Consider the following 24,627-nt stretch of genomic DNA (forward strand, 5'->3'; position numbering starts at 1 on the left):
CAGGCAGAGGGAGAAGGAGGCTCCATGCAAGGAGCCTGATGTGGGACTCGATCCCCGGTCTCCAGGATCACACCCCGGACTGCAGGCGGCGCTAAACCGCTGCGCCACTGGAGCTGCCCTTAAAAGTATTTTAGATCAAGAAAACTTAATGGATTAATTAAGCCTTTAGGTCACTCTTTGTGACCCCTGGCTAAAACCTAAGTTTTCAAGTGCTATATGCTACTGCCCAAAAGAGCAGATGCAGGTACCTGCCTGAGAGTGGGCTGAGCATCTGGAGAGTAAGATTTAAGGAGGTGCACATTTTATAGGTGTGCCTATAACATCATGAAATTGATTTTAGAAACTAAGTATCATTACCTTCCAGTATTCATAATCACTGCTCCCATAGGAATAGAATTCCTCTCAATAGTTCATTCCTTGACAACAGTGTTAAATCATATATATATGATTCACTCAATTGATAGTCTGACTCTTGTTTTTAGCTCGGGTCATGATCTCAGAGTTGTGGGATCAAGCCCCACATCAGGCTCTTTGCTGGGCATGGAGCCTGCTTGAGATTCTTTCTCTTACTCTGCCCCTCCCAAACTCCCCCTTCCTTCTCTTAAAAACAAAAACAAAAACAAACAAAAAAAAGAAAACAGAAGTGGCAGTTTGATAAAGAATGTTCTAATTTGTGCCCTCAAGGAAAACTTGACTTCTGTTACCTTTATATAGTTTTTTGACAAAGAGTTGCTTTTATCCCATAGGAAATGACTCCAAAGTAGATGGTTTAGTGAATTTTGAGAAGCTAAGAATGATTGCCAAGGAGATCCGTCAGGTTGTTCGAATGACTTCTGCTAACATGGACCCAGCTATGATGTTTCGACAGAGGTATGGCATTGAAGTGTATAAAAGTATTAGAGTGGCATTAAGTGATACAACAATAATATTTGTCATTTAGTAACCATCTCCCATTTGTTATACACAAGTCAGTTACAAGTGATAATTTATCATGGTACCCCTTAAAGGTAAGTGGTATGAAGTTTCCTTTTTTACATCTGAAGAAACTGATGCTCAGGGTAGTTAGGTAACTTGTAATTTGCTGAGATTTGAACCCTGGTTCTGTATTACTTTTTTGCAATATGTAGATAATTCTGTATTGTTATGTTAAATAACTAACTTAAATATAAGAAAATTGCTGACCCTTATTGAAGTTATCACAGAGGACATATGTTTTTCTGGTTTTCAATTTAATTTGTAAAGTAGTAGTCTGCACATGTCTTTTATTTTTACTGAATATTTTTAAAGTTCTATTTCTGTGTAAGTCTTTATTCTTTTAAGATGTATTCTTTTCCTCGAGCTATGTTTACTTGAATGTAAGTACTTTAACAATTTAGAAAGTGCAAATTTAAGCATGTTCCATCATTAATAAAAATAGAAGATGTTATTTGTATTCCATATTAACTTCTAAGGATGCTTTTTAAAATTGATTTTTAAGGTAGTAACAAAGTCTTCTGAAACTATATAAAACTTACAGAAAGTCTGTTATCAGGCTGTTCTCAGTAATTTTTATATTTTCAGGGTCATTATATTCTAGGGTTTTTATCTAGGGGGCCTATTTGCTTCTTGGCCTATGTGTATAGTTTCAGTGTATAGCTTGTGTATAGCTTCAGTACATAAGACTTTTCAAAATGAAATAACAATGAAGGCAAGAGCAGTTGCTTTGGCTTAAAAAAAATTGGTCTACAAAGAAAACAAAAAAACACTTTAAAAATCATAGGTGGAGTTTTTGTAATCAATCAGTGTGTGTCAGGATAAGTTTTTTGTTTTGTCTTATTTAAATTAGTGTTTAGGAGTCATTGTAGGTAGTTGATCCGATGGTTGCTCTAGTGTAGAGATCCTCTGAATATGGACGAAGGGAGTGTGTCAGCTGTTCTCTTCTTGGGTAATCCCACTCTGCCCTTACGAATCACTACATGTAATGAGACATGTCATTGCTCAACAGTGTGGAAGCAGAATACACTAAGAACCAGGGACCCACAGCAAACCTGGAGGAGGGTTTGTTGGTTTTTTTGTTCTTTTAAGTTTTTGCTTTTGTTGCATGTTTCTGTATAGTGGCCCCACCACTCCCTGTTGTCTTACGTGGACCTAACTCCATTTGTATGTTAGCATTCTCCTTCCTGGAGACAGAATGAATTTGTGCCCTTACCAGACCAGTAAATAATGAGTATCACCTGTGCTTCAAAAATGAACAAAGGAAAATCCTAAGGAGCAAATGAATAAACTTGGCTATTTTCTGGGGAACGGCCTGAGTTAAGTAGAATATAGTTTAGGGGAAAAGGAAACATTTAGAATTAGATTGGACAAATTGAAATGGACTGAATTTTCCTGAATCTGTTTTCTTTGTCAGCCAGTACTGAAATGTACTCTTTCTTTAAGTAGGTAATCGTCCATTTTGTGGTGTGTATTATCTAGTGTAAACAAAGTAACCTCTTCATTCTAAAACCAGTTTGCTAACTAAAAACATAGTCTTGGGCCACCTTGCCACTGGAGCTTGGTGGGTGCAAGCCTGGTGCACTGAGGCCAGTGGGGAACAAAGACAGATAAAAATAAAAACCAGAATCTTTGTTCAGTCTGATTGTAGTATAAGGAAATGCAGTATCTTATTCTGATGATACATTTTACTTAAATTTTACATAGATTTGCTGGTCAAAATTCTTGTAAAGTATATCATCAAGAGAAATTTCTGCCCTTAGAAATCACATGAATCTTCATGATCTTTGTCATTTCATCCTATCACTTAAATGAGTGGCTTAAAAATCCTTTCAAAAAAATATTTAAAAATTCTCTCCTTTAATTTAAGGTTTCCTTCCCTAAAAACTTTAAATTCACAATTTATAATAAGTACATGTTTTTTCTTAAGTTTCTTATGAATGTAAGCCTGTGATACAGATTAGATATTAGAAATACAATTAGTCTAAAAGCATATTTTAAAGAATATTGTGGGTTTGTTGACCTTCGGGACATACCATAATTCATTTTACCCCTCTGCATTCCATTAAAGTCATTTTACTGTTAACTTCCATTTTTTTCTTAGTAATATTTTTCTGTTCTATTCTGTCTCCATAGTTTCCCTGACTCTCAACTGTTGTCTTTTTTCTGTGCTTTCCTATTCAAACCCATGCTTCAATGTTTGTGGCTCTTGCTTACAGGAAGAAGAGGTGGCGGAGTCTGGGGTAAGTGTAGAGATGAATGCAACTGAAATGAAGATTGTACGACTCTTAACATATACTGCATCCTGTTCATTAATGCACGCACATAAAATAGCATGCGTTCTATTAACCCTGTCAACCTACATTCCTGACAAATGCCTTTTGCTAACAAGGAGAAGGTAGTGATAGAACTAGCTTTCCCCTGCCTTTACTTTGCTATTGTTGCTGTCCCATAAGTCCCTTGTAGATTTTAATTTAGCAGGGTCAGTTAAATGATGATGATTATAGTGAATATTTGGTGTGTGCTTGCTCTGTGCCATATATTTTTCTAAGTACTTTAAATGATTTTTTGAATTCTCCATCCATCCTGTGAGATAAATACTGTTGTTGCCATGGTGCAGACAGGGAAGATAGACTTGTCTAAATTCTTACAGCTCCCTAATGGTGGATAAGAGACCGAGGGAGTCTGATTCCAGAGTCCATGCTATTTTCTTTTTCTCAAATGCTGTATGTTGGGATGCCTGGCTGGTTCAGTCAGTAGAGCATGTGACTCTTGATCTCAGGGACATGAATTCAAGCCCCATGTTGGACATGGAGCCTGCTTTAAAAAAAGCTTCTTCAAATGACATATTTTATAAAAAATAAATATGTAAGAAGATAAAAATGGATGAAGTTTGTTTATTAAGGTTATGTCTTCATGTTTTTCAAAAAGAGGCAGCCCTTATCCAAACTATACTATAAAATTCAGTTAGAAATAATTGAAATAGAAGATGGTTTTAATTCCTCACATCCACTAACACCATGAGAGACAATATAACATTGGTTGAATTTTATTTTAAATTTCTACCATTTTTAATAAGAAGCTCCCTTACCTCTTTTAACTGTAATACAATCAGGAGTACCTAGCCAGCTCAGTCTGTAAAGCAAGCAACTCTTGGTCTTGGAGCTGTGAGTTCAAGCCCCAAGTTGGGGGGTAGAGTTTACATTAAAAAAAACTAACACATCAGAAACTGCCACTTTTTGTTATTCAGGTCTTTTCAGATCTCTGCTTTTATATGGTTATCTATTTAGAATCATAGACTGTTTAGGACCTTATAAATCATCTATGTAGTCCTTTTATCTTTAGATGAAGAAAGAAATGGTTTTTGTGAATGAAGAGATTACCTATGAAGGATTTTGTTATTTTAAGACTATATATAGTGAAACATGAAGTTAGATGCTTTTATTACATGAAAGAAGGATTTTATTATTTTGTGTGTGTGTGTGAGCCACTCACTTGAACTTGAGTCTTGTCTTATTTGTGATCTTGTTTTCTGTTGAAGTTTGGTGAACTTGAATTTCCCTTCTACGTTCTTCCTTCTCTTTGTGTTTCTCATGCATTTTCTTCTGTATTTCACATTTATGTCTTGGTCTTTTCTGGTTTTTCTCACCGAATATAGAAATTGATTCCTGGCATTACTGTTACAAAGAATACTTGGTCAGTACACCCTAGTGGGAATTTGGGGTGTTGAATGACTTAAGTAACATTCGTTGTTCAGTTTTAGGGTTGTATTGAATGATGGTTGCAGATGCTATGTATTTTTATTCTTACATCTTGGTGTGTTCTGTTTTGGAAAGTAGTTTAGAAGACATTTTTTGTCACTTATTAAAATGTCTTTAGTTATTAGAATTTTGTATGTATTCTAGATTTGTGGACGCCTTTTTTGGGGGGATGTCGTTAGAGGAAAACTTATTAAAATATTTGTATTAAACTTTGCTCGTAAATGTTGACACTTGATTTTACTGCATTTATTTGAATCTAAGATATCTTCATTTGTTGGATACATTATTATTTGATGTACCACTAGGAAAATCACTTCAGTGCCTTCTTACCACTGAATATTTTTACTTTATGCTTACTAAAAGAGCTCTTATGTAAACTTAGATATTTTTATAATACCCTTTTGCATTCATTAAAAGAAATATGTGAGCATATTAAATTGGTTTATTTAGATCTCAGACTTCTTCATATTTAGAATATGAATCTTCTCAGTGAGTAGTTTCTGAGGATTTTTTCCCTGCACAGTATTCTCATTTGTGCTATCAACTGTGTTGATGGTGCATGATTTCTTAAAACAAGCCATTAAGGAAGTAAAAGCTTCTGGTGCTGGACTCTTAGCTTGGGTTTGTGAATATTTAGAGCTAGTCTCCTTTTGACAACTGCTTGAGAAATATTGTTGAACTCGTTAGATTTACTACCTTATGATCATTTGGTTACTGGAGATTAAAAGGGTAATTCACTGATGTCATTGGATTTTCTTCCCAACCATTCTGTAAGTTTTGAAGTTACTGTATGCGAAGCTAGTGATAACCATGTCACGGTTTCTGCCTGACAAGTAGCAGTCGAAAGTTGCTTTCAAATGTGGAGCCATATCCTATTCCAAAGATCTTAACATGGTGAAAGAAAAAAATACTATAACACTTTTACAACTTTGTTTCACTTAATTTACAAAGAAAACATTAGGATTTTAATGTCTGTTTTCAATAGTATGTGAGCACTGAAGGACAAATTGTTCTAGGGTTGTGGTGTATGCATTTAGAATATTTAGGAATAAAAATGAGAGCAGTTTAGAAAAACCCATAGATAGCTTTATTATTTTAGAATGGGAACTTCATTTAGGATAAAAATCATTTAAGAACCTTACGTTTCTAGCCTTATTAGAAAGGACTAATAACATCGTCCTATTTTTCCATTGGTTCTAGATGTGGTCATTATAGAATGAGGTTTGCCAAAAAGAGGAGAGTCGGGTGAAGCTATAGCTTGCTTGAACTGTCATTATTTCTTCCTGGCTTGCAGTTCCATCACAGAGGTGTTGCAAAGAAAGATCCCAAGTCTCAGATCAATCAGTTCTAGAACCACATATTGCCTAACTATTCCATGCATGAGGAGGAGAGTAGCTTTCTATTATTACCTCTGGTCTCCGACTTTATTGAATTGAGTATAAATGCTTATTTTTCCTATCAGTTGTCCTTTTTGAAGTTTGGCCAAAATCTGCTTACCAGTAAAATTGGTTAGCATACTCATAGTGGGCCTGCTGCACACAGAAATGGTAATGGCTGTGGTATACCCAATGCAGCACAAAAAAGCAGAGCTGCTCTAGAAACTCCCTTGCTGAAGAATCCTTGGTTCAGAGATCTGGCTAAGGATGCACTTGTTGTGACCCAGTCTCTTGCCATATTTTCAGAGTGCGGATGGCCTCTGGGTCACAGTTTACTTATCACAGTTTTGCCATGGGTTGTGTAGGTGCAAACACAGATCTGATGGAATTTATTGCTTGGGTGGGGACTGGGTAGAGGGGAGATTGTTATCTTATTCTTTTGAATTCTGCACTTTGCCGAATCTTAAAACTCAGAACATAGCCATGTGTGCCATATTACTTTGCATTAATGCTCTTCATCTTTTAACTCATTTACATCAGCATGCAATAGCATTAACAGAACAAAATTCTTTTAATCTTCATTCTGCCATGTGATAATTCTCATCTTTACTGCTTCTCATTTTGATGTCCATCTTCCTACAGGTCACTGAGTCAAGGCAGCACAAACTCAAACATGCTGGATGTTCAAGGAGGTGCACACAAGAAAAGGGCACGTCGCAGCTCTCTACTTAATGCCAAGAAGTTATACGAGGATGCCCAAATGGCAAGGAAAGTGAAGCAGTATCTTTCCAGTCTGGATGTCGACACAGATGAGGAAAAGTTTCAGATGATGTCTTTGCAGTGGGAGCCTGCCTATGGTACCTGTAAGTACAGGTTTTCACTTAATGTAAAAGAATAGAAATTTATTTCTCTGGAGTTAACCTGAAGTCCCATGAAAATTAACTTTCACTCACAAAAGATTTCTGACATATCCCAAACATCAAGCAATCCTCTTTACCAGATACCGAATTCCATCCATTCTTAATGATTACATGCAATTGAGGGATAAAGAATTATTCTTTAAAAATCATTATAAAGTCTACTTATAAAAACTGAAACAGTATAGAGGAGCCCTTCTGTTAGAGAATGTTTTTACCTTCATTCCTAAATGAAGAATAAAAATAAGTGAAATTTTTACCTTTTTTAAAAATCTTAGAGATATTACTTACCTACATAAAATGCAAGAAATTTAATTGAAATCCTTAGAGATCATAGAGGTCAGTAGTAAAACAAGAAAACTCTGGCACATTCTGATACTGTTAAAATACAGGAAATGGGATGGACAAAAGAAGAGCTTATTCTCAAGTTTTTTTTGTTTTTTTTTTGTTTGTTTGTTTGTTTTTTTGGGTTTTTTTATTGCATGCAGTTTCCCCCATTATTAGTAAGTGGAGTGTTCCTATAAAACCTTTCATCAGCCAAAATGACAGAGGGAAGAAGTGATTACCATTAATTTATATGGAAAAAAATTTTGAGTATTCCCAGACCCCTGAAAAATAACCTCTTTTAGGCTTTTCTTATACCTTAGGACATATCTTGCTAATGGATACACAGAATAAATCTGGATAAAGCACAGATGCACACAGACCCAGTTGAAAGCTATGGCAATTTGATATTCAGGTGCTGAATGTAGTTTCTGGGAAAACATCTTGTTGGTTCTACTCTGCTTAGGGTTCACACTGCCTCTATAAGCAAGAATCCTCTTCAAATTTTTTGTGGCTAGTGAAAATGTATTGAAATAGATGTTTTGTAAAAACGAAATGGCATATGATAAACTTATAAAAGCTGAGAATACATGTATACAACAACAGAACGTATATGTGTCTGGGTCAAGGAAATGATGATTATAAAAGCAGAAATCCAAAATGGGAAAATACACTGTGTAGTGACAACCAAAATTGATGATTAAATTATAAGTGGATGTTATTTTATGTATATATATATATGTATATATATGTATTATATATATGTATATGTACACATATACACTTAAATGTTATGTCAATAAAAATTCCAGCAGGATGCCTAGAACTTGATAAACTGTTGAGAGAATATAGTTGGGGGAGGATCACATTTTCTATTTCAGTATTCCTAATTGATAGGAGGAAATAGTAGTCATCATGGGCTGACCCTGAGATTAACAAATAGCATATAACACAAAAAGTTTGTCAATGGAGTAGAAAAGAGAAAATTGGCATACTGCCACATACTGATTTAAAATTTTCAGATACGGGGGTGCCTGGGTGTCTCGGTCAATTGAGCATCTGCCTTCAGCTCAGGTCGTAATTCTGAGATCCTGGGATCAACCCCCACATCATCAGGCTCCCTGTTCAGTGGAGAGCCTGCTTTTCCCTCTCTTGCTGCTGCTCCCCACCCACCCCTGCCATCTTGTGCATGAGCACTGTCAAATAAATAAAATCTTTAAAAAAAAAACAAAAATAAAAATTTCAGATGATGACAATGGATTTTAAAGTTCAGGATAACAAGCCATTCATTAAATGTTGTTACAAAAACATTTCTACCCATAGGAATAGAGTATGATGGAATGAACATCTACTGAAGGATAAAGACAGAATTGAAAGTCATTTGTTACTTTTTGAGAAAGGCTCTCTTCATCTTAGATCTGCTTGCCCAAACATGTAAAGCTGAAGGATAGTATGTTTTAGCTCTGTGATTCTTTATACATCCATCCCATTAAATTAGGAGAAAGAAATAATAAAATCTAACAGTTATTGAGAGATTTCTATGTGCAGCAGGCCATGCTAGGTAGGCACTTTACAAACTTTACCATTTACTCCTTACAGCAATGTGTCAGGTGTCCAGTATTGGGGTTGTATTCCATTGAGATAATGCACCTGAAAATCGTGTTTATACAAAGATGTTGCAGAATATATTATAGTGAAAATGAAATCATGGAGATACTAAAATGCTGGTGAATAGTCAAGTACACTGTTTATCAATACAAAGAATAATAGCCATTAAAAATAATAAAGATATATAGACTTTGAAGGTATCTAGGAAAATATTTTACCACATGTGACCTATTAAGAATAGTGTCAGCCATATGAAAATGGTATATGTCAGAGGTAAAGACTGAAAAATGTGCAGAATCTTAAGATTCAATTATGTTTTATGGTTCAAAGTCCATATACATGATTTATTAAAGTACTCTGGACCTCCTTTGCATGATCAAATTATTTTTTCCCCAAGTAATTTCAGCATATACCTTGTCATCTTACGGTTATGGAACACAGTTTAACCTTTGATCAGACAAAAACAGAAATAATATTTATCTTTTGTTCTCATTATCTGCTTTTTTTTTTTTGGTCCCTAAATCTGATTTGAGATATTCAAGAGCATAGAAATCTCTTCTGTGACTGGCTCATTGTTAAAATGCTGGGCCCAGAATGATTCCATGTACCTACCTCGGCATCCATTCTCCCTCTTGACCTCCCTTCCTCCCTCACACACACAAACAACACCTGCGTACTTTTCCTTCACCCACTTTACTTGTCTGTCTTTTCTCATAACATTAAGTGATGTCCTTTACTACATATTTAATATTGATTTAAAATGAGTAAACCTGGGATCCCTGGGTGGCGCAGCGGTTTGGCGCCTGCCTTTGGCCCAGGGCGCGATCCTGGAGACCCGGGATCGAATCCCACGTCAGGCTCCCGGTGCATGGAGCCTGCTTCTCCCTCTGCCTCTGTGTCTCTGCCTCTCTCTCTCTCTCTCTGTATGACTATCGTAAATTAAAAATAAAATAAAATAAAAAATTAAAAAAAATAAATAAAATGAGTAAACCTGTGGGATCTTCTTCAAAGTAAGTTTTATGACAGTTTAATTTGATGTGTATTCCTTTCGTTTGAGAGTCTTTACTTGATTGCTGTTGCATAAATGATTTTTTAAGCATGTAAATATTTTTTATCACTTTCCAAATGATTTTTAAATCCCAGGTCTTTACAATAATTGCTGAGCATTTTAGAATTTGGCTCTTCCTAATCAGTATATATGTGAATTTTGGCAGGCATCTATATTTAGGCTTGATAGTTTTTTCTTTGTACTATAGCAAGACATCAGTTGAGAATTGGTTAATATTGAGAGAAAGGGGAAAAAGTTTCATGGCGCTAACCCAAAGGTGAGATAACTACTTAGATTGAAGCATTTGAGGAGCCACTGCACATTATCCCACAGAAGTCCCTTTGTTTTGACTTCTGAGATGTTTCCTAATTCTTTTTTTTTTTTAAGATTTATTTATTTATTTATGATAGAGAGAGAGAGAGGCAGAGACACAGGAGGAGGGAGAAGCAGGCTCCACGCTGGGAGCCTGACGTGGGACTCGATCCTGGGACTCCAGGATTGCGCCCTGGGCCAAAGGCAGGCGCCAAACCTCTGAGCCACCCAGGGATCCCTGTTTCCTAATTCTTAATGCTCAAAATATTTGCTAAGCCCTCATAGTAAAAACATAGTATATAACTATTCTAGCTGTGCTAGGACTGGTTAAGTGTGGTAATTTTGCTTTTATTTTGATGTTTAATACAAATACATCATGGCGGCACCTGGGTGGCCCAGTAGTTGAGCGTTTGCCTTTGACTCAGGTCATGATCCCAGGGTCCTGGGATCAAGTCCTGCATCAGGCTCCCCACAGGGAATCTGCTTCTCCCTCTGCCTATGTCTCTGGCTCTCTGTGTGTCTCTCCTTTAATAAAAAAAATTTTAAAAACAACAGTAACAAATACATCATGGAGTACTGAGATTGGACCTGTGTTGAAACCACCCTGAATAATAAAGAAAAGTACTACTTGAAGGAAGTTCTTTCCTCTGGACTACCATAATGAGTCATAGTTCTCCATTTTTAATTCTGATGTTTATTGTTAAATATTCTAACCATGAATTTATAAAACTATTCTCTGGTATTCTTGTATATAACTGTTAAAATAATTTCATTGGCTCTTCACATACCCGTGAAGCACCTTTTTGTGTCATTCACTGCATACACAGGGCTATATAAGGTGAGCATGATATACAGTCCTTACTCTCATGTTAGTTAAGGGCCTGATCAGGGGGACATACTAATTGACAATATGCACACGTAATTGAATTGTTACAAACAATTATCAGTGCTGTGAAGAAAAGATAAAGGATGCCTTGAGAAAATAAGGGATCTTATCTAGTTGCTGCAGAGCATGTGGTACTAGGGAGGCAAATATTGGCCCGATGCTAGATCATGAAGGGTTTAATAGGCCATAATACTTACATGGAATCATTTTTAGGAAGATAAATCTGTTGTATTTTGGGTTTAAGAAATAGATGGTTTTAATGCATTCATTTATTATTATCATTGGCGAAAACCTTGCCTCAAAAAGTGTGCAATTACATATTTCTTACTCTATTAGTGACCAAGAATTTAAATGAGAAAAGATCAGCCAAATCATCAGAAATGTCTCCAGTGCCTATGAGATCGGCAGGCCAAACAGCTAAAGCACATTTGCATCAGCCCCACCGAGTAAGCCAGGTGCTTCAAGTGCCAGCTGTTAATTTGCACCCCATCAGGAAGAAGGGACAAGCCAAAGACCCTGCCACGTTGAGTGAGTATTGAGTTATTATTGCATTGATCTAGTTAAAATTTCCAGGGAGGGATCCCTGGGTGGCGCAGCGGTTTGGCGCCTGCCTTTGGCCCAGGGCGCGATCCTGGAGACCCAGGATCGAATCCCACGTCGGGCTCCCGGTGCATGGAGCCTGCTTCTCCCTCTGCCTGTGTCTCTGCCTCTCTCTCTCTCTCTGTATGACTATCGTAAATAAATTAAAAAAAAAAAATTCCAGAGAGTTAGACTGACAAAATAATTACAGGTGTAAATGCTCAGAAGACGAGCTACTGAAATCTTTTTAAATTCATGAGTGATGATTAAATTATACACAGATTTCAGTTTGCCTGTAGGTATGTGATGACAGCATATGTATTTTAAATGCCAGTGTTGGAATTTCTATGGTCATATCAACAGAAAGCTTACAGTAGTACACAGAGGTACCAGGAGTTCACTGCGTTCAGAGGTGCATAAGTCATCTAATGCACATGTACTCTGTGAGAATAAGATTGCTTATTATAAAGTATATTTTTTCATTAATGATCACTTCTGAAAAACCTAGTTAGGAGACAAGAAGAGATTGTAAAATATATAAAGTACAGGCCATGCTTTTTCCTCCCTTCTGTTAGGCCATGTGGAAGGGAAGCTAGATTCCATGTGGTTCCTAACATTATTACTTAACCCATGTGTTATATTTAGGACATATTCAGTAGAACTCTGTGAATTTAATTCAATTTTGTTTTGAGATCCAAAGTTGAATAAGAAACCACCCCTGCCCTTGCCAGATTTTCGCTCCAGTGCTTATAGACACACAAACCAGTAACTTAAGTATAATGTGTTTACTATTTTACCAGAGGTAGGTGCATATAAAAACATAATAAAAAGATCGGAAGTTTTTAGGGCACACAGAGCTAAGTATAAAGTAGAGCTTCAGAGGTGACTTTTGGAGATAATGCCTAGGCAGAGTTTTAAGGGTTAATTAGGAAGGAGGTAATTAGGCAAAGATTGCAGAGAAATTGCTGAGGGCAAAGGAAAAGCTTGGTGTCTACAAGGAGCTACAGCAGTGTGCTGCCTCTGAGTGCAGAGCTGCAGAAAGAGTGTTAAGAGACAATAATAAAAGCTGCTACCTACAGACCACCTCCTGAACACAGACACGATTCTGAGTGCTTTACTAGATTTATTATATTCATTTAATCTTCATAATAACTCTATAAGATACGTAATACTCTCCTACTCCAGAAGGAACCTAGAGAGTCTCAGTAACTTACCCACTACCAGTGAGTAATGGAGCTGGGAGTTGAAGCCAGACTAACTGGCTCTAACGTCCTTGCTTTTAACTGTCATACTACACAGCCTCCCACGATGATGAAAAGTAAAGTCCTAGGCTTGCTGGCATTATATAACATGGCATGCCAAAGGAGAGTTTTCAGTGAGTAGTGTTGCAGAGATTTGAGCAGGGAAAGGCTGTGGTCTTTTTTATAGTAGAGTCGGACTGTGGTAGGGAGCACAGTGAGAGAGCAGACCAAGAGTCCAAATTGAAAGCTGATGTAGTACTTAACTGGAAGTTGCTCAGAGCCTGAACTAGTTTAACAGTTGTGGAAATAAAGAGGTAATTAGATGCAAAATTGGTGAAGTTGATCAAGTTGCTGGTAGGAGTAAGAAATGAGACAGGTCTTTATCTAGCTTCTTACTTGGATGTCATCACCCAAAAGGCATTATTACTTGTTCCAAGTAGCCCTTTTTTCACTTGTTATAATATGGCTGTTATTTATATGATAAATTCATTTATATTAAAATAGCACTTAAGAGCAGTGTGAGTATTCTGTGATTTAAATTTTTTCAGTGTGAAAGGGCTGCTCGTTACTATGACAAATGCCCATCAAAGTTGGGCTTACTTCACTGATTAAAATAGTGTCAGTAGCTCTTGGACATTTCTTAAAAAAGATATATGTAAACAGGACCAGCTGTTGGATAAGAGTAAAGATAGAACTTTGTAGCATGTTTTCAGGGAGCTCCATACTATTTTTCTATAAATCCACAATTGTTTCTATTGTCTACTTTTCTCCTGTAGTATGAATTTAGTGCTCTTGAAAAGGGCTGGCCTTGTAGTCCTGCAACCTCTTCTGTACACTCAACAGCATAGATGCACATCAGGTAGAGTCAGTGCCAACACCCCTACACTGCCCCTGCCACATGCCCACCCTGACTCAGAGACGCCATCTCTCTAGAGGGGAGAGAAGATTTGGAATCTATCCCTTCTCTGTTAAGATTTCCAACAAGTGTGTCAGTTGTGGGGGCTAGGACACTACACTCAGACCTTTAAATCAGTTTCCCTTTCATCACAAAACAACAAAGAACTCTTTTAGTCTAATTCGTGCTGACTAGCTGAATTGGAACAAATGACCTAGAGGTCAGAGTCTCTGTATGCCATTACCTAGTTGTTTAGTACCTGTTTGTCATTTATACATTTGACTACACTAGCCATTGTGCATCATGGCTTTAGTAATGTAGTACTTTAGGCTACTACAGATAGGTTAATTGTGAAGTGATGTTTATTTGCTTCTTGGGTTTAATTTTTAGGTACAAATTTACCTCAGAAAGTTTTAGGAACAACTGAAGAAGTAAGTGGTAAGAAACATCCAGAAGACACTATCTCTGTGGCATCATCCTTACATTCTAGTCCTCCTGCATCTCCTCAAGGTTCCCCTCGCAAAGGTAAGATGTAACTGTCTCAGCTAGTTCGTATTACACCAAAGAATACTTGTTGCCACATAAGTTGCTTTTCAATCTATAATGATAATAGAAAGTGAAGAAACCTTTAACTCCTAATACTTTCTGGACTTTCATGTTTTAGACTGAATTATCCAGATGTTTTCCAGGTATTGTGCATCATATAACCAGGATTCCTGTGTTGGAAGGGTGGCCCTTTGTCAGCGGACAAACATAGATAAGAATGAAAGCAGAAGTCACAGTTGTTTCATTATGTGCAGATTCTTGATGTTGTTGCACAAATTTCCAAATATTTAAATGTTTCTATGGAGTATTTCAAAGTAAGAATTTCTACAAGAAATTGGTTTTAAGCAACTACAGAATTTAGGGAAAGAAACTTATTTAAGTTGATACATTCCCCCTTTTTTAGTAATGGGAATATTACTACCTTTTTAGTAATCAGGATTTAAAGTGACCTATACCCCTAAGGATTTTACATCATACATAGAACCTCTTGAGGTAAAATACCTGACATTGGTCTAGCTCATTGACCCATGTTTTCATTAATCAAAGTGAAGCTTTTTGTCTTGCCTGAGTAGTGTGCATGCAAATGCTATTTCATGGTAGATGCACATGTAGCATTTTAAATGGTGTATTTCCTACATTGGCCCCTCCACACTCTTCATTACCCTGGTTAAAAAAAAAACAATAAAACCTTAGCTCTGGCCTCATCTTCACAGATGTAAAACAATTACTGTTTAAATAATCACAGTACAAGAGGGCACATGGGGTTGGTTAAGACAACCTTATGAATTCTAGCAGGAAGGAGAAGCTTCCAGAGCTTTCTTTAGCTCCCATGTTTTCGATTTTTGTCTCACTTCTGAGGGCTCCTTTTTATTCACTGCCACATTTGTGGCAGCAATGTGGTAAGTGATGTCAGACCTGAGTTCAGTTTGACTCTTTTCCCCACTATAGCTGGATAACTATGCCCAACTGATTTATAAGGTCAAATTTCTTGTCCATAAGATGGACATAAGGGCCTCATACAAGGTTAAAGGAAATAATATTTTTGAAACCTGATAGGTGATTACATGTTTAGTAAATTAAGGTGTTCTTCTTTTTCCCTGCTGCCGCCCCAGGATAACATAGCTTCAATGCTAAGCTACCATATCCCCCTTCACATAGCTGAGGCTAGCTAGTTTTCATTCAGATTTTACTAAGAAAAGATTAGTAAAAATTAAATAGGACATATAAACAGTATATATTAATAGGTATGTTTGTAAAACACAGGTTTCTGATCTTGTAGTATGGCTCCTATATGATTTTGTGAGGCATGCAGATCTGTTTCATCTCTTTATTGGCTATGTGGTCCAATCTAAAGTGCTTCTTACCTGATCTCAAAGAGTGGGATCCATCACATACATGGTCCTAATGAACAGTGGCCACATGCTCTTAACTCTTTTTCTGGAACAACTTTACACACTCCACCCCTTTTGGAGGCTGTTTTGAGATCCCATTAACAGTTCTCTAACCAGGAAACTAGTTGGATTGGATAGGGTGTTCTTACCTGAATGTGACTCTTACCTGAATGTGACTTGTGGGAAGAATTTCCCCATCGCTCTCATTCCCAAAAGAAAATCCACTCTTGCGACTACAATAGAGAAGTCTTTTCACCATTTTGGCTTTTGTTCTGTGCCCAGCAGTTGACATTGACATTCATAGCTTTGGGAGACTATCATCGGCTGTTTAGAATCCTTAGAAACCTGAAGAAATTATTTTCTTTAAAACTGTTTAAATTTCTATTTCTGTAGATATTTAAAAAATGAGACATCAGGCAGCTTTAACCTTCATCTTCTCCTGTGCTGATGGAAAGCAACCTTTTCCACCTTGGAGAGTTCAGGATCAGAAATTGTGCTTTATAAACACCTACATTGTTTATATGTCCTATCTGGGTTTTACCAAGCCTTTTTTTAGTAGAATCTGCCTGAAAATCCTAGACATAGTTATTCTTGAGAAATAATTCTGGTTACCTGATACTCTTGTTATGTTTTTCCTTAAGATTTATGAATTTTGCTTACTTTCAACAGTATTTTATTACCAGCTTTTTCCGATTAAAGTAATTTTTCTTCTGTGTTCTGTCTTGGAATGACTGCAGTGTTTATGCTATATAGTAGACTCTCTGTGCTTTAAAAAATACGTTACTAGATTTCAATTTTTCCAATACTGTCAAAATGTTTGAATTTTTTAATAGTGAAATGTTCTGTAATAGAAACCAGGCTAATTGTGATTAACTGGAAAAAATTAATTGACCATGACAGGGTTTTTGCATCTCTCCCTCCAGTTGGCAGTATCCTATCTGATCTCAGCATCCTGCTGCGCCTCTCAGGGTCTTCCTCATCCCCTCCCCGTGAGTCCAGCACCAAGATCAGTGGCCAGAGCTGCCCCGGAATAGGTGGGGTTTACTTGCAAAAGAAAATCCTTCAGATTACCAGGAGCACAGCCAAAAGAACAGACAGGACCGAGAAGGCCACTGAGGAGAATAGAGACAGGACAAGTTGTGAGAACACAGCCAGAAAAAGAATGACGTCCCCGTTTAGAAGATTTAGGGAAAGAACTCTTTCAAGGGAGAGACTAGCCAACAGCAAAAAAGAGGACGCAGATCACCATCAAGCTACAGAAAGCTGTGAGAAAGTGAAGGATGTTGGGAGCAACATCAAAGATGAGAAAGGGAGTGACATCTTCAATTCAAATAGCCGAGGCAACCGTAACACTTTAAACTGCTTCTATACGCGATTCAAGTCTAAGAGGAGAAAGACAATCTGACGGAGTTCCTTACCTAATTTTAGTGTTAAATTTGTTTTCATTTATTAATGTACATGTAGCTTAAATTAATTTATTTATCAAAGTTTAGGCAGACAATTTAGTGTAAAATACGATTTACAGACATTTCATGATTAGTATTAAAGATACTCTAGCAGCAAAGTCATATTTATTTAAAGTGCCTTATTTGTACATGTTATTTTACTAATGTTAGTAAAATTTATACTCTTGTTTTCTGTAGTTGGCTTTATTTCCTGCTGATAGCGGCTGGGTCTGTGAATGAAATAAATAGAGGTACTTTCACATTAGAACCCCCAGTAATGATCTGATCACCACCTTTGCTTTAGAGAATTTTACTGCCCTATTACTACAATTGCTTTACAAGCTAAAGGGAAAAGAAGGCAAGAAATTGTACCTTGTCCACGTACACTTTTTATTTCATTTGCTTTTCATATAAATCTGTGATCCAGAGGAGAAAGAGGAGATAGTTTGACATAGCAAGTGAAAAATCATTTGGAAACTTGTTAAAAATACAGTTACTGTGTCCTACCGCAAACCTCCTATGTGAATTGCCCAGAAAGAGGCCCAAGGATATGTATATTTAATAACTTTTCCAGGTAATTCTTAGAATTGATTGTATTTGAGAAGTACTGATCTAAGAGACATAGGGATGTAATTACTTCTAAGACAGTAATGTTTTTCTATCGAGGAAGAATTTTTATATTTTATTTTTTTAATTTACTGCATCATTTCTTGATCCTCTTGAAAATTGGCCAATCACTTCATAAAGCACACTGGGAAATGGCAGTGTTCAGAAGATCAAGACTGGCTTATCTCAACTTATCCTGTGCCTGGTGGCCCTGTAAGCCACATAAAAATCGCCCATATTCTGGGTCTTAATTTCTCTCTTGGAAATAGTTACTGGAACTCCTTAATATGGTCAGTGTCCAACAAATTTTTTCTTTAGTTACTTGAGTTATATGCATATATAAAACCTATAGTTTTTCTTGCTGAGATTTCTCAGGATTGTCTTGAATGAAGGTCATGTACCCATTGACCCTCATTTTCCCAATGAACAGGAAAATAATTGTTTGATTCTTTGAGACCTGCTCCTTGTTGAGATTACTATGGCATTTCCTTTTATTTCTAAGTAAGTTTGTTTACTTTTCTAACAGTTACCAAAATAGACGTTATGTACATTGAATTGTCATTGCTGTAGATTTATTTTTGGATGCTTCCACCTCATTCCATCTCCACCCCTTTATTCCAGAGAATGCAAAAGCTGTTGCTGTATCTGCTGTGCAGTAAATCATGGAACAATTTTCAAAAAGGCAGATGCCATCTTTTTCATAACACATTTTTATAAAATTGTCAGTTTTCTGTTTAATGCAATATTGTGTAAAGTTGGTGAAGAAAAAGGAAACAAGGTATAAACTTGTAATACCTTGTAAACAAGGTATTGTTTATAGCTAAAACAATTTATTTAAAAATAAGAAAATATTGCTTTCAACTTGGGGCAAGACTCCTTAGGTGACATAAGCAGAATATCTGGGGTAAGTATATATAGTTTAAAAAAGCAAAAATAAAATTCCTTCTCTTGAGTCTTGACTCCCCTCACCACCACCACCTTACCTCAAGGTGGTATTCTAGACAGTCAGATCAAGCCAAGAAATATTTATGTTAAAGAAGGGGACAAAGGGTTTAAAAAGAAGTTGAGAAACTCAAGATGTCTGCTTTTTAATATTTTGAAATACATCTGATGCCTTCTTATTTTATTAAATGCTTGTAGCTTTGTGAGAGCCCAGGGCAGATACACATTTGGACTAGTTTCTTCAGTAATACTGGGTTTTGACTTCATATTTCTTGAATTTGGAATCGGGCTGGTATAGTGTAGGTAGGTAGATAAATGGATATGTAGGGGAATGTATAAGCAGCATCTCAGCTTCCATCTGTCCTTTGTTGTTTCTTTGTTTTTCTTTGTCTTCTCCCTGACCACATACCCCTCCCTGTTTCCTTGTTTTGTAGTTTAATCACTTGTTTTCTCTCATTTAGGTTATACACTTACACCATCAGCTAAATCTGACAACTTGTCTGACTCCAGCCATAGTGAAATTTCTTCACGATCCAGCATTGTGAGCAATTGTTCTGTTGACTCCATGTCTACAGCTCTACAGGATGAACGGTGTTCTTCACAGGCTGTGGCGGTCCCTGAATCCACTGGGCCTTTGGAAAAGACAGAACACTCCTCAGGGATAGGAGACCATAGTCAGCTTGGCCCCGGGTAAATATAGTTGCCCATGTTCATGTTACAAAACCCAAGCCAAGTGGCCACTGCAAGCAGTGCTCCCCAATGTGCCCTTAGAGATAGCCCTGTCTTGGTGGGGTGGTTGCAGGGGAATCCATAAAATAATGAGGGCTAAGCATGCATTCTCTGTATTGCATATATAAGTACTATTTTGAAACCTGTAGGGGTGCTCATTTTTAAAGAGTTACTGAATTCATGTAACTTTCTATCATGTATGTTTTCAGTTAATAAGAGCTCACAGTGACGCTGCTGTTGCTAGGGGGATGTGGTGTGGTTCTTGTGTTGTGGCTATTACGATAGAGAATGTTCAAAAGATTGTATAATGCTGAATATGTGTAGACAGCCCTTGATCTGAAAGTATGATTTAGGGAGTAAGAATTATCAGCTAGTAGAAGTCCAAAGTTGTCTGTGGGTTTTGGGGGTTTTTTTGAAGTTAACTAAATTTCTATTTAGTTAGTTCTATTTAGTTCTAAACTGATTGATAAATCTGATATTCTTTAATATTAAAACTTAAGATATAGTAAATAAAGTATTTGCATATTTATAAAGCCTTTTTAACCAAGACTTTCTAGGCCAGGGGTCAGCAGACCTCTCTGTAAAAGTTAAATAGTAAATAATATCAGACTTTTCAGGTCATGAATTCTGTGTCACATCTGCTTGGCAGGGCCATCTTTGCTCCGAAACAATTTAAACAATACAATTCATATACAAATGGGCATACTGTGTGTCCCAATAAAATTGTATTTACAAAAATAGGCTAAGGATCAGATTTAGCCTTGGACTGTAGTTTACCCCCACTTGCTCCACACTGTGAATCAAGAGTTCACAAGCCTTTTTTTTTTTTTTTTTTTTTTTTGGCCAGGCTGGGGAGAAAGTGAAGGGGAGCAGAGACAAGGAAGATATAGGGCCTGATAATAAACATTTTAGGCTTTGCAGACTACATTTTTCTCTGTCTCAAATTCTTTGGAATATTTTGTTTTGTTTAAACTCTTTTAAATGTAAAAAAAAAAAAAAAAAAAAAAATGCTTTTGCTCCAGACCATACATACCATTGCTCCAAAAACATGCCATTGGCTGGATTTGGTCCCAGAGCCCAAATTTGGGAACCCCTGCTATTCTATTCTAAATAATAGAATTCATTTTACAGTTGTTGGTTGGAGAAATTACTCTTAGTACTTGGCGCTGTATTAGGCTAGCCTCGGGGTTATATTGAAAAACCAAACATAGTTGAGAACATGTAGTTTAGAATTCTTTATTTTGTATCCACGTAGAGTGTTTAGCATTATGTTGACAAAGAATGAAAGTGTATACTTGATTTTATTCATTTTAAACCTCATTTTTCATTTTCATTTAAAATCAACTCAAAAATTTCTGAGATACTTTGCTAAGTATTTGAGTTTCTTCCATGTATGTTTCTAGCTGGGTATGAATATTAATGGGAATAGAGATTAACTGATGATTGATTACAGTGTTGTTTTTTTCACAAGATTATTTTGGCATTGAACACATGCATTGTGCATGTTCTGTAATCTCTTATAGGCAGTAACACTTGGACAGAAGGGTTTCCCGATAAGCCAGTAAATTTTAATTGTGTATCCCCAATTTTTTAGGTGGACGCTGTCAAAGCCATCTCTAGTCAAGAGCTTAGCTGGCTCATTTTCTGTGAGTAATGAGGAGATTTCTCATGAGCATGTTATTTTAGAAGCAGCGGATAGTGGTCGTGGAAGTTGGACTTCTTGTTCAAGCAGCTCCCATGACAACTTCCAAAGCCTTCCAAACCCAAAAGGCTGGGATTTTTTGAACTCTTATCGACATACTCATTTGGATGGCCCCATTGCTGAAGTGGAACCCCCCGACTGTGAGCCCTATTCCTGCCCTAAAGGCTGCTCTAGAACTTGTGGTCAGTGTAAAGGAAACCTGGAGACTAATCAGATGAGACAGAGTTGGGCTTCCTCTAGTTCTCTGTCTGACACATACGAACCAAACTATGGGACAGTTAAACGGAGAGTGTTAGAGAGCATCGCACCTGAGTCCTCTGAAAGCTTGGATCCCAAGGATGGCACTGACCCAGTTTACAAAACTGTTACTTCAAGTACAGAAAAGGGCTTGATTGGTAAGTTTTGTGTTCTCTGTTGTATCTGTGGCATTTAGAGATTAAGCAGCAAAAAATGGCATTGGGATATCTTGGCCTAGACTTTTACTCTTGCAAATATTCCTTCTTTCACTCCAGCCTCTCTTCCTGCCCTCTACAAACAAAGTATTTCCAAAAAGTTCATGATTTCTCAAGGGCTTGGAGGCAAGTATTCAGGCTTATTAAAACAAAAGGGCTGGTGTAATTAAGTTGATAATTCCGTTTGTGTTTTGTTTTTGAGATTTATTTGATTTCATTGAGAAGAGATTGTGTTTTACCATGGAGTAGTAACAAAGGGATTATTCTCTTTGTCACTTCATAAATTGTTTGGACCACAATTGCTATACATGCATGGTAGAAATTTTGAATCTGGTATTATTTTTAGGTAGTAAAAGTGAGGAAAATTCTGATAAAGGAGTCCCAAATATTTTTCATTATAGTCTCCTAGCACATGTCAGGGGTATGCAAACTCCTGTTGTGGGTTCCATTCCAACCACACACAGCTTTTTTGGTGTATGTATTCTTCTAGTATTTAGCTATCAAATATTTTTTTTCACTTCTTCCTTGAATTACACAAATATTTGGATATAATAGCCCCTGCTTTTTTATGTATATGAAATGACTGTACTTTGAATCAACTTTATAACATATTCATGAAGTCAATTTAAATTATGAAAAATGTGAAAAATGTGCTGATTTTTATAGCACATTCCTAGTACATTTTTACTTGTCAAGTTGCAGTATAGATTGGGATTTTCAGTTCATTCATTTTTTTTTTCCCAAGGATTTTATATTAAACCTTTTTGGGTAACCGCTATATGGATATCTAAATGTTTGTGTGCAACGATATAAAAGTAATCTCTTGTCCATTTAAGTAACTATATTTTTAAAAATCTTTTATTTCTAGGGGACTCTGGGAAAATTATTCATTCTTGCCTTATTGGTCTTGATGACTTCACCCCACTCTCTCTCCCTGCCCCATCCTTTTGGGTGGGAGTTAAAATCCTTTAAGACCTTGATACTACATGCAGATTCTGCTGGTACAGTTGTAGAAGTTTCAGTATGGACAAACATCATCGTCTAAAAGAGGAGTTAATATTAGAATTATCAGATGGTCCTTCTTCATTCTGTTTAATATGTAGGTAGTGTTTGTGTTTTAAAAGTTACATCAATAATATAGAGCCATTTGTCCTTTAGGTCCTGTGAATTGGTCTTAATTTCATGGAACCTCCTCTTTTATTTAACCAATTTCTGAAGCTTCTTGAAACTTTGCCTTACACAGACTTAGGGAAAAGGATTTTAAGTCACAATTATTTTGAACATGCACCAAAATCAGGGAAATTTAAGATGGGTTTCCTAAAATTATACCTTTTTTTTTACTTAGTCACAGATCAGAAGTTAGAAGTAAGGTCCTCAAAGGAATTGGGTCCTCTGTACTCGGAAAGTTCAAGTTGTTGATATGCCAGAACTGACGAGTAGTCTCCCCATAAGTGCCATACATACAACAGTGGTTTCTGTCTCAGGGACAGGGTAGGAAAGCCCTGAAATAGAGGGCCCCAACGTCATTTCTCTGAAATTCTTCCCAGTCAGCAGAGTATAGGTGTTCAGGGTAAACCGTTGAATGTTTCTGGGGTTGGTGTCCCCTGGGAGCCAGGCAGTCACCTGTGAATTGCCAGGGCTTCACCCTAGAGGAGGGCTTGTCACTGTGTCACTTCTTTCAAATCTGTCACTGTAGTTAGAAGACCTAGTGTGATTTATATGTTTGAATAACAGGTTTAAATATTAAGTTTTAGGTGTTATGTTTTTAATCTGTCACTGTATTCAAATATATTCATTGAGTCTATTTTTGAGTTCTGTTTTTATCATTGTAATAAGTTTCAGTATGTCTTTTTTTTCATTTCTTGCATTTTTCATTAACGTTTCCATTGCTTGTTTTTCATGCCAGTGTACTGTGTCACCTCACCCAAGAAGGAGGATAGGTATAGGGAGCCACCTCCCACTCCTCCAGGATACATGGGGATTTCTTTAGCGGACCTAAAGGAAGGACCCCACCTACACCTAAAACCTCCAGATTATAGCGTGGCAGTGCAGAGGTCAAAGATGATGCATGACAGCCTCTCTAGACTGCCACCCACTTCTCTCGGTAGCAGCCCCGTGGCCTGTGTTCCATCGAGGATTATAACTCAGCCTCAGAGGCATATTTTGCAGCCATCCCATCCTAAACTAGCAGATGTGACTGACGCAGATAGCGAAGCAGATGGTATGTTGACAAACTACCTTAATGGATCTTGAATGAATTGCTGAATACATTAATTGGTCTTTACCCTGTGTTATTTCATATAATCGTTAATGTTTACATTTAAATACCTTAGCAATCTGGTTTTTTTGTTTTGCTTTTTTAAAAAAAGAAAAAGAAATCCGTAAATATAGCGGTGTATTTTTTAAATGGAGAGAGTAACCGGCATGTTTCTGTATGCCCCACACCCTTCTTCCAGAATTGACAAATAGCAGCTCAGTCTGATAGGATAATTTTGATAGTGGTGGAGTTGTGTCTTACATGGATGCCTGAAAACTTCAGAGTACCTAATTACCTGAAGTTGTGCTGATGATGTTCTCTCTCACTAGCAGAGCTCTTGACTGACTGCAACTGGGGCAGCATTTTGATTATTCGTTTGCTTTATTAAAAATAAATGATATGTTATCCATTCAAACAGTAGAGTGATGAAGTGGTAAAGAAGCAGTTATAGCATTGCTGTCTGTCAGCCTGCTGTGCCATTAGCACCCGTAACCTCCTTGTAATAAAATCTGGGCCTTGATGGGATATTTGAGAGAAAAACAGTTTCTTTGTTGAAAGTGACTAATTTTCTAAACAGGTGACTAGACTGTAAGTTGATCTTCTTTAATATGCCTCATCTACCACTTAATGGTGTTTTT

The 24,627-nt window shown here is 36.8% G+C and overlaps 1 protein-coding gene across 6 annotated transcripts in view; it reads left to right on the forward strand.

The window, feature by feature from the left end:
* RAPGEF6 (Rap guanine nucleotide exchange factor 6) overlaps positions 1–24,627 on the forward strand; it is a 183,999-nt gene that overhangs the window by 155,800 nt on the left and 3,572 nt on the right. For 5 of the 6 annotated variants that reach the window (XM_055301416.1, XM_055301420.1, XM_055301419.1 and 2 more), the window contains 8 exons: positions 747–870; positions 3,192–3,215; positions 6,752–6,972; positions 11,541–11,732; positions 14,310–14,444; positions 19,311–19,539; positions 21,173–21,675; positions 23,639–23,953. In XM_055301416.1, the coding sequence (XP_055157391.1) occupies positions 747–870; positions 3,192–3,215; positions 6,752–6,972; positions 11,541–11,732; positions 14,310–14,444; positions 19,311–19,539; positions 21,173–21,675; positions 23,639–23,953 (1,743 nt within the window). The remainder of the gene's footprint in view (positions 1–746; positions 871–3,191; positions 3,216–6,751; positions 6,973–11,540; positions 11,733–14,309; positions 14,445–19,310; positions 19,540–21,172; positions 21,676–23,638; positions 23,954–24,627) is intronic. The other variant, XM_055301418.1, reaches the window with a different exon arrangement.

This window comes from Nyctereutes procyonoides, unplaced genomic scaffold (genome assembly GCF_905146905.1).
Source record: "Nyctereutes procyonoides isolate TBG_1078 unplaced genomic scaffold, NYPRO_anot_genome, whole genome shotgun sequence".
In the NCBI taxonomy this organism is placed as follows: domain Eukaryota; kingdom Metazoa; phylum Chordata; class Mammalia; order Carnivora; family Canidae; genus Nyctereutes; species Nyctereutes procyonoides.